The sequence below is a fragment of the Aptenodytes forsteri genome, unplaced genomic scaffold (genome assembly GCF_000699145.1).
Source record: "Aptenodytes forsteri isolate BGI_AS27 unplaced genomic scaffold, ASM69914v1 Scaffold273, whole genome shotgun sequence".
In the NCBI taxonomy this organism is placed as follows: domain Eukaryota; kingdom Metazoa; phylum Chordata; class Aves; order Sphenisciformes; family Spheniscidae; genus Aptenodytes; species Aptenodytes forsteri.
In genome coordinates, this window is record NW_008795041.1 from 4,565,870 (window position 1) to 4,576,791 (window position 10,922).

The window sequence follows — 10,922 nt, forward strand, 5'->3', positions numbered from 1 at the left end:
CGGCGAGGGGAAGGGTAGTCGGTGGGGAGCGCCGGGGCCTCCCGGTACCTGCCGAACCGAGCCCTGAACCAGCCCATAGACCTGCGCCTGGTCTCGGGCTCCCCCGTGGTGAGATCTAAGGTGTGGAGACGTCCACCGAGATGTGGACTGCTCCGCCTGCAGCCAAGTCTAGAAGCGTTGGGGTTTTTTGAAGCAGGTTAGGTTAAACAGGCTGGGGCAGAGGCTCACCTTTGCGGGCACTGCTCGATACACCTTTAGATGGGCTACGGCCACAGCAGTAGTTAGTACCAGTGATGAGCATGAACTCCTAAATTAAGCATGACTCCACTGTAGTGCTTTCTTCTGTCTCTGGAAGCACCTTTCTTGGGAGAAAATACACCTCAACTGTCAGCCATGGGCAAAAGTTGATATCCATACCCAGTGTCAATGGAGACAAAAAATCCATCAGCCGTATGTAAATGTTGATATCCATATCCAGCTTTAAGGGAGAAGTAAAAAAGAATTCGGTGAAGGCATCAAGTTTTATCTCAGGCTAGATATATCAGGGGCTTATCCTTACATTGTTTGTATGCCCCACAAACTTCCACCAAGCCTCTAAAAAGTTTGCATGCCTAAGGAAGTTACGCACAAACATGCTTGTCCTGGTTTTGGCTGGGATAGACTTAATTTTCTTCCTAGTAGCTGGTACAGTGCTGTGTTTTGGATTTAGGATGGGAATAATTTTGATAACACACTGATGTTTTAGTTGTTGCTGAGCAGTGCTTACACTAAGTCAAGGACTTCTCAGCTTCTCATACTGCCCTGCCAGTGAGGAGGCTGGAGGTGCACACAAAGCTGGGAGGGGACACAGCCAGGACAGCTGATCCAAACTGACCAAAAAGGATATTCCATACCATATGATGTAATGCTGAACAAAAAAACCTGGGAGGAGTTGGCTGGCAGGGCACAGCCGCTGCTCGGGAACTGACTGGGCATCAGTCAGTGGGTGGTGAGCAATTGCATCGTGCATCACTTGTTTTGTATATTCTTTTATCATTATTATTATTTTCTCTTCCTTTTCTGTCCTATTAAATTGTCTTTATCTCAACCCAACCCACAAGTTTTACCTTTTTCCCGATTCTCTTCCCCATCCCACTGGGCAGGGGGGAGTGAGTGAATGGCTGTGTGGTTAGCTGCCTGCCGGGTTAAACCACGACAACATACAAGGGAAGCAAAGAACTAATACTGAGTAAATACATTTTTGCTTGTAGCCTGCCTGGAAAAGTTCCCAGAATATGTATTCACTGTATTTATTTATATTATGTATTTATTTATATTCTGTTACATATTTACATTCATCTAAGGACATTTGTCCTGGAACGCCACCTTTCTGAAGGGGACTTTTGCATAATGCTTTGAGAACATGGAGGTATATTCTTCCCATATGCTGTCTGTGGATCCTGGAAAGATTTAGTCATGAACTTAAGTTTTTGAATCATCCTCCATGTGGAGTCAATGGTCTGTGTATGTAGCTAAGGATGAGAGCAAGTATTTGCTGGAATAGGGCTAAGCAGCCCCTCAGAGATGGTGTCTTTACATTAAATGTTTGGAATGCTTATGAAATAAATCAGAACTGTCTGTTTTCTTTTCTCTCTCTGCAGGCCTTGACCTACCAGGGAGATTTCTGTTTGCAATCTTGACTCTGATGACGCTAATTGCCAATCTGGTGTTTGTAGAGGAAGCAGTCTACATCTACAGGAAAATCCCCTCCTCCAAAAGATCAATCATAATTTGGATTAATGCTGCAGCTCCAGTAAGTTATCACAGAAAAGAGATAATATTGAATGTTGAAGATAGGGTTTCCCTGAAAATCCACATGAACCTGCTTTATCTCTGCTCTTTGTACAACCCTCCTCCCTTTCTCTGTAGGTGATCGCTACTACTTCATGCATTGGTATGTGGATTCCTCGCTCAACGATGTTTACAGATTTCACAGCAGCAGCGTGAGTATTCTGCTTGTTTCTAGACGTTACCCCAAACCCTGAATTTCTTCCCTTTAAACATCTGCTGCTCTTGGTAAACACAGTCATTTTGTAAATTTAACAATTTAGTAATTTTTGGTTTGAGTTGAAATCTCTTGGCAGCTCTTTCCTGGGAGGTGGAAAATGCTGAAGCAGTTCCCAGTGCTACAGTCCCCTAGTGTGGGAACCTCAGTATGAAAGATCTGTGACTCGCATGTAATTGATCCCTCAGATTGACAGTAGCTTTGAAGCAGTACTCTTTCTTTCCTCTCTCTGCGTGTCATGTGGAATGAGACTCTGACCTGTGACTTCTCTGTGCTTTTACTAATGATGAGCTGTGGAGGTCTATTATTAATGGTGGCAAGTGAACCTCCGATGAGTATATCAATGTAAAAATGGTCTGCAGTTGTCCTGATAAAAGCACTTTCTGTACGAGCATGACAGCTCTGACATGCACAGAGAAGAACGGAGAAATGTGGTCCTTGCTTTCTGGAGGTGATGGCGCCGCCCTGGTAGGCAGAGCCAGGTGGGGGGACGCCGTGGCCTTGGGCACTTCACAGTTGATTTTGGGATGATTTGGGAACCTGCTCCAGGACTCTATCACAGACTCTCATGAATAGCCTCACCCCTTGTTGCATTACATTTACTAAGAGAGTAGAGTAAAAAAGGAGGGAAAAGGGAAAACACAGTAGCAGGGAACACTGTGAGCATGCAGCAATTTGTGCAGGTAGTGCAGATTAACAAAAACTTCCAAGGATCCAGTCCTATGGCACTTCAAGCCTATCTGAATGCCCCCTCCTCCCTTGCCCAAGCTGCGGGTTCCTGTCCCCTCACTTGCATCCACTACCACTCACAGTCTCCAGCTGCACAGCAAGCTCCTTCAGGGAGGCAGTGCAGCTGAAGAGGACCTCTTTTATTTGATGGGGTTGGATTTCAGTGAATCAGTTCCCTAAATCAGTTTGGGAAAGGGAGGAAAGGGCAGTTGCACGATCTGTAGTTCCTGGGAAGGGCTGAGAATGTGCAGCTGGTGTAGGAGGAAGAGGTGGGGTTGCAGCAGTTAGTGCTTGGATCGGCTTTGGTTGCAGAGGAACCACACCCTGACTGGGGCAGTGCATACAATGATAGCTCTCTCTATATATGAACATAGCCATGTTTGTTGTTGTTAGTTGGTAGGTGGCTTTTTTTTAAAAGGAGGAATAGGACTACTTGTGAAAAGTTTGGACCAGGCAGGACTAGGTAACAGATAGAAAAATATGGCCATAATGACTTGGGCCAGAAAAGCCTGTGCTTTAATATTGACTCTGCCAGCAGCCACCAGTGCGGCTTTGGGAAATTCCACAGCTACTCTGCGCCTCAGTTTATTCCTCTTCCGGTGAGGTTAGGGCAGTTCTGGTCCTCCAAGGTGCTGGAAAGCTGAAGGTTTTTCACAGCTAGTGCTAGAATTTCTGTTGATTGCAAAGCGCAAGCTGTAAAAACCCTGGACAGAAGGCGGCACTGGCATGCAAGAGACACACAGGCAAATTCAAGCTGTCATTTTCTTCCTCTCCTAGATTTTTTGCCATAGTTATCCACAAGTTCCTACTGATGATGATTAAAGAGTGTGGAGGTCAAAAGCTGCTCCTCAGGCAGTTTGAAAATGGTCGCTTCAAGATCAGCACTGGTCCCTGCTGCTGCTGCTGCCTTTGCCTCCCTCGTGTGCGCATCACTAGGTGAGTCGCCCTTTAAGATTTCCCAGCTGGAAAATGGCTGCTGGAATTCAGCCAACTTGGCAAGGCCAGGCTTACAGCAAAGGGCCTCCCCGCTTCCCGAAAGTCAGTCTCAAGCTGTCTCTTTTAAACAGTGCCATCACTTCAGGGCTGTACACCACCACTGATTTATTTCGTTATTTACAATGCAGAATTTTGCATAAGTCGAGAGCATGAGCTCTCTCAAGTTTAACCCAGTACAGTGTTCCCACTCATAGTAATGTTGAGCGCTGGGATATCTCCCCAACTAATCCCATTCTTTTTCAAGAAACCATTTCTATAGCAAGCAGTGGTGTGTGGGAGGAGGAATTTCTACTCTAGAAAACCTAATAACTGAGATTTCAGTTTCTTTTCATTCCAGAAGGGAACAAATGTCTCCAAAGTGGGTATTTTTCACAAGCAGAATTGTCAAATTGAGGCTGTCTTGAAAGAAAATTTCTCTTACTTCGATGAAATTGAAATGTTTCATTCTGATTTTGACTTTAAAACTACTTCAGATAAATAATTTTTAAACAAAAAATAGATGTAATTCCTGGAAAGCTTTGATCTCAATGAAATGGCATTGTCTGGTGAGACAAAAGCAAATATTTTCTTCTACTAAACTTAGTATTAAAGAACCTTTGAGAAGTAGGGTGAAGATGGAAAGCTGCACCTACGGGAGCCAATATACTGTAGCAGAAACCCTGCCTCCTTTTAGCACAGCCTGGTGGGGCTCCTCCTCTGGCTAGTGTCACCCTGTCATTTACATGCCGCTACACAGCCTGGAAGCTTCATGTATTTCCCAGGGCTTTCCTACTGGCACAGAGTATGAGAACGTTTCTCTCATTAAAACCAAAAGCTGAAGGACTGAATGTGCAAGACAGAGACTTTTCTATGAGGGCCTAGTCATTAGTGTCAGAGGGACCTTAGGGGCTTTATGGTCTGGTTAAATGAAAGCGGCAAACAGAACGCAGCATAGCGGTTTGTGATGCTTTTGCAAAAATTCTTAATTTTTATTGTAATAATTCTTCCTTAAACTGCCTCATTTGGTATTAGAATTTAAACTCTTTTTTCCATCATTTTATTTTAATGGAATAACAGTAATTATTTACATGGAGGGGCCATCAAGAAGAATAGGTAGTAAACCAACTGAAAAATATACCTCCAAAAATGGATGTAATACAATGATGTAAAATCAGCAACTACTGATACGGATCTAAGTGACTCCTACTAATTTTCATGGGCATCGGTTCAGACTCGTTTCAGCAGTCAGAGCGGAAGAAATGGCATGGGACAGAGCTGTGCTATAGATCTAACGTGTCACCAGTATATATGGGGTTTTTTTCCCTGTCTGTCACCCTCTGTATAAGTTGTGGTAGCGGGGAGCTTGGGAGAGAATCCTCTACTCTGTCCTCCTGTTGATCAGTCCAGTGACAGCTTACCCAGGATTATATTAGCTAATATTAACTCATTTCAGGAGCTAGATAGTGCCTACTACTGCTGGGAGGAAGGACAGCTGTCTGTTTAAAAAAAAGGCTTTTTGCTCTGCGGAGGGCTTAGGGCTCCTCTGGTGTCTGTAGCACAGGGAAACCCATCTGCTGTCTCTGCTTCTGACTTCTAGCCTTTCCCCATTACAGGGTACGTCTTTTTTTAAACATGGGCAAGCTATACCAGTGAAAGGTCAGTCTCATATTCCTCCTGTAGGTATCTTCTGGGGAAACAGGGAGCTACTCCAAGGGAGGGATTCATTCTTTTAAAAAGCCATATACTATCGAGCAGTCCTGGGAAAGCTAACAAGGTACAGTAGACTGATGAGGCAAAGTAACAAGCCATACAGTGGGGAGAGGTGTGGCAGAAGAGGTCTGATGGTTAAGAAAGAGACCTGCGTCAACAAGGAAGACAACTCCTGGCGTAGCAGTGACGGCACTGTTTGTCATATTATTCTTTAAAGCCCTTTGAGAATAATAAATCTTTGAAAAGGCACACGCGCTAAATGGCTGGCCAGTTGTCGGCCCTTCCACATGTGTTTGTGCTGTTCATAACCCTGTGGTTATTAGCTATATTAATTGAGCAATTCCTGTAATGCAATTCCTGTTCATGGCTGTATCCTGTAACGTACTAAATGGCAGCCTGTTGTCTGCTGAGGCATCTCTGATGGCAGTCTCAGGGGCACAAGGAGCTACAGTGAAGACAACATTAACAGTATGGGAAATACACAGTGATAGACTGAAATGTGAGCCAGCCGTAGCAGCCACAGCTTGTCCTGGGAAGACTGAAGGAGAGTTCAGGTCAGTCAGCTTTCATGTCCTCTGTCAGCAAGTGCATCTCCCCCTTTCCTGGTGACCTTTAATGCTGTCTGGCCAGGTTACTGTGTATGGGCTGTGTTCTGGACACAGTTTAGGCTGACAGAAGTAAGGAAATCCTGAGCTGTCCTGCTGGCCTTGTGCAGTTGGCCAAGTAAAAAATAGTTCCTTTCTCCTGCTAGACTACTGTTGGGGAGCAAAACCAGATGCTTACATGGTAGTACTGATGATGCACTGAAAAACTACCAGTCCTTTCACGTAGGTCTGTATGGTTCCCTTTCTTGATCTGCCACAGGACTAGGAAGTGTCTGAGGAGGAAGGCTAAATTGCCCAATTTCATCGGAAAGCTGAAATATTAAGGCAACAAGGCAAGAGCAAGTGGCATTATTGTTCAGAAACTGGTTATGCTGCTACTGGCTCTCTGGTTAGCTTCAGGGCAGAGAAAGACATCACGTTTTGCCCAGCTTTGGTTTGTATGTAATTGCTGCAGAATAGGAAAAGAACTATTTTTGTAGAGACTTTACTAAATAAACACTGGGTAATTCTTGGAAAGATTTTCTAATCTTGAAGCTGTTCCTCCCCAGATTTTAGCCACATGCTACAGGAATGGAAAAGTTTTGCAGTTGACAGTATCCAAAAAATGTTATTAAGGTTGCTAATAAGATTTTGGCCTATGTGATTTTTTTTTTTTTTTTTGCCAGACGAACCCTCTTTTGGCTGAAGCTGGGCACCTTTCAGTTTGCTTTCCTTCGACCCATGCTCATGTTTTTATCAATAGTGCTTTGGACTAATGGGAATTACACCTTTTACAATGTAAGTAAATATTTTAGTCGGAGATGGTCCACAAAATCCATAGGTTTTAGGGTTGATGTTAGCATCTTAGCCTACAACTAAACTGTGAAATCTGGGAGCACTTTCAAGTGAGTCCTTACTGTATTCTTTTGAGACACTGAAGCATGTAATTTCTGCCTTCTCCCAGACTCTCCATTTCCTGGCTTCTTTTGGAAAGAAACTGGGCATCAGGGTGGGTTAGGCATTAGATTATGCTCCAGTATGTTTCCCAGCTTGTATGGTTAGAATAGCAGGACTGCAGGTTGCCCTGTGGGATGTACCTGCCCTGTTTTGTAAGGTACAGCCTTAAGAAACAAGTGTATGTACCGGCATGTAAACAGGAAGCCTAATTTATGTTTTTCTGCAAATCATAGTGATTTTTATGTCTGTGCAAAGTAGAAAAGATAGTACTGCACTTCTGCTTTGTACCATGTAAGCTGCAAGATGATGGAGAAGTCTGTATCTGCTAATAATTTTTCACCTCTTGGATAATTCAGATTAAAAGTAATACATTTCTTCGTTGTTTCATCGTATCAAATAAATTATCCCTCTGAGATGTCATGCTGAATATGCTCTCATGAGCTGCTGAGCATTCCCTGGTGTTGCTGGGGTCAGATTGAGGGGTTGTGTCACTTGTCACCTTCCCAGGCTGAACAGATTTACATGTCCGTGCCTGCTGGGCAAGAGCGCTGTGCTAACACTCCAGTGGGTACTGTGCAGTTTCCCCATGCAAACCCCAGCAACTGCTGCTGCCATCAGCTTTCATGGAGATAGAAACAAGCATTTTAACATCTGCATCATCCAGTTCACAACTTCTTCCTGGAAATGGTAAAATGCACTGTGAAGTTTTATAGGTATGCTTGTTTGATTTGCTTCTCAGTTATCTCCCAAAGGAGCTGCAATATGGATTAGCTGCTTCGTTGGTGTCCTCACCATTATTGCTCTGTGGCCAGTTGCAATCATGTTTCAACAAGTAAAGACTCTCCTTACCTGTAAGAAGATCATCCCAAAGTTTGCTCTTTATCAGGTGAGAAGTTTAATATTTCTGGTAAGAATTTCTTTTAACTGCTGGTATAACACTGTCTCTCTGGTTCGTGGTCCTTTGTTGAAAAGTTATAGTATTTCTTTTCCCATTAAATGCATTGTGCAAAGGCATATTTTGACCTGATGAAAGCTGCATCCCTTTGAAGCACTCTCCTTGGCTGCAGTTCAGTTTCAGCTTGAGCCAATTTACCTCTAGTCTCTCAGGAGTGCTGGAGATGTGAAAGCCGCATAAAATCCATTCATCTTTAGGCAACTGAAATCAAAACAGCACCTTCTGCAGGGCTTGAAGGAAGCTTTGTAGATGCAGTATGCTGAAACGCAATGTTAAAATGCTAGTGTGTACTTTTAAAAACTAGGGGAGGATATGGAGCATTGTGTGGGTGGCTGCTGTTTGAGCATGTCACAACGTTCTGTTCTGACAATATTTTTCTTGGCCATTCTGCACTTCAGAGTTGGATAATAATGAAAATACTGTCTGGCAATCATTAAATAGTAAGGAACAGAACCAGATAGGTTAGGTTGAAAAAGCCCAGGGACAGGGCCACCCTCTTCCACATCACCCTGAAGAGAGTACAGCAGAATCCTTGGATATGCATCCTTCTTGAACAGGACATACAGAAAGGCTGGTGCACTAAGGTTTCTGTTAAGTAAATTATTAAGCACTTACTTATAAATGCAATAAAGAGGATAGGCACACCTGCAAAGCTGCATTAGGGTGAATCCAGGTTTAGGATGGCAAACTCTGTTAATGCAAGAGCTTATACTCGTGCAGTTACACCAGCAGCTAGAGAGACACTTTGATATACCCAAGGCAGCGAAGGCCTAGCTCAGCAAATAGCAGGTAATAGGATGCTTGAGTGATTGTTGCTGAAGCCAAGCTGCGAAGAGTCCTTCAACCCTTCTGGCAAAGAAGCCAGTCCTATATAACTTGGGGAGCACCGCATCTCCCTGCTGTGGCAAAAAGAGGAGACAACAGAAAAAACGTTCTTTGAGTCCTTCCTCCACTAAGGGAGACCATATAGATTGACAGGAAGTTTTTAAAACATTGTTACCTATTATTCAGAGCTCAGTATTGTTTAAAATCTCAGCTGGCAGCTCTGTGTATATTGCACCTCCCAAATGAAGGGCTGAGAAGAAACACTTTTCAAACAGAGGTTTAATTTAACGCTCACATTCAGAGCAATATCATCCTGACCTGAAGATGAATTCTGCAGAATGGCAGGCAGCCTGCTGGTAGATGGGAGGAGAGGGAGGGCAAGAAAGGAGGAATGAGGCAAAAGAGGGTCTGTTATGAAAGCAGAGTTGTGGTGTGAACTATAAACCTTTTCCTGGTAGCTAAGGCATTTGTTTTCTCTTTCTGGTGCAGTTTATCCTCATTCTGAACCACTTGCAGGCAGCTATTATCAACATCTTGGCCATGCAAAGAATTATTCGCTGTGCTCCACCACTCTCCTCTTCAGCGAGAGGAGCATGTAAGTTCTTTTGGAAGGATGTTGTTCATGTACTTATAAAGGTGCCAGCTCAGCATTGCTAACTGCAGTATCTGGTGTTTTCCCAAAATACTAATTTCCTGGGATCATGCAGCTTTTGGAGAACCTCAGCTTTTACTTACAAAACCATAACAAAAGTTTTATAGCTGTCATAGTCGCAGAGAAAAACTTGATAATGAGAAGAGTTGGAATCAGAAATGAGAGGACAAGAAATCAACATGCATAATTACTGTTAAATCTCTTGCGTTTTGAATGCATAACTTACTGCGTGCTTATTGATGGGCAATACTGTAATTCTGTAACTGATTTTATTGCCGAGTGTGAGAGACGCTGCGTCATGGGGACAGGATGGTGAAGTTTGTTCCTTTTGCACAGATGAATATTAATAAGCCAGGTATTCACTTTGTGTCTGATAGTCATTTTTTGGGGCTTTTCTTTGCCTCCCTTTTTTTTGGCAGATATGACCCAGCAGCTCCTCATCATGGAAATGTTTCTGATAACTCTAATCTCAAGGGTGGTCTATCGGAGAAGATACGATGGCCTAGAGCCTCCAGAGTGTACGGCTGAAGAAGCTGGGGACAACAAGGAGGCTCCTAAGTTTATCCTGAATGGTGCAGTTAGTGAAGATGGATTGCCAAGGGTTTAGAAGCCCCGGTGCTCCTATTCTGCAGGAGCTGGAAGCTCAGCTTCAGGAGCTTGTATATTCTTGCACCACAAATAGCCACTGTCCGTGTCGGAACAACTTCTGCAATAAATGCCTGTGAGCTGTAGTACTGAAAGGACCACTAGCGGAAAGATAACCCCGTTTATTCTCCAGTGCTATATACATGGTGTGAGGGTTTTCATACCATGTAATTTAGTAAGATTTCATACCATTTCATACCATGTACTTTTATGCTGTTATCGAACACTTGATGGTAGCCAAACTGTCTCACAATGTGATTTTATTTTATTTTTTAGCTACTAGAATGGCTATGATTTAGAGTTAATCCAGAGTCATTCTTGTTCATCTCTTTTGACTTTTTTAAATCTTATTTCACCCTGGATTACTGTCATACGTCCAACACAGCATTTTCCTGTCCTTCCTCCATTAAAATTTATCAGCTCTCACTCTGTGCCATGAGCTCACCATAGCTAATTCTGATCAGTAAATACATTTGCATATGGTTGTTCTGAAATCCCCAAACCTGTCTGGGCTCTCCGCCTACATAAATGATGATCTCTTTAGGGCAAGACTTTTTACATTCCTTGGCAATTCATCTCCTAACTTGGTAAATACACAGTTGCTGTTTGTAAATATGTCGCTGGCAGATATTCTTCCTAGGGATGGCAGATTCTCTGTCACTGGCCTGGAAAAAGAAAGTAGGAGTTAGAGTCCGAGATGTCTTCTGCCACTGCTCTGTGATGGTACGTGGTGCTTTGATTCTCTGCTTGGAAAATGGAAATAATGATACTCGGGATCCTTGCGATAAAGGTGTCTGTGGGGACAAGAGCTATTGAAAGGAATCTCTTTCAAAAAATCCTTACCTT

The 10,922-nt window shown here is 43.4% G+C and overlaps 1 protein-coding gene across 1 annotated transcript in view; it reads left to right on the forward strand.

The window, feature by feature from the left end:
- The window catches only part of LOC103896994 (organic solute transporter subunit alpha), a 21,618-nt gene extending 11,580 nt beyond the window's left edge, over positions 1–10,038 (forward strand). The window contains exons 3-9 of the mRNA XM_009276942.1: positions 1,641–1,792; positions 1,909–1,982; positions 3,551–3,709; positions 6,729–6,840; positions 7,739–7,885; positions 9,269–9,374; positions 9,851–10,038. Coding sequence (XP_009275217.1) covers positions 1,641–1,792; positions 1,909–1,982; positions 3,551–3,709; positions 6,729–6,840; positions 7,739–7,885; positions 9,269–9,374; positions 9,851–10,038 — 938 coding nt within the window. The remainder of the gene's footprint in view (positions 1–1,640; positions 1,793–1,908; positions 1,983–3,550; positions 3,710–6,728; positions 6,841–7,738; positions 7,886–9,268; positions 9,375–9,850) is intronic.
- Positions 10,039–10,922: the final 884 nt, after the last annotated feature.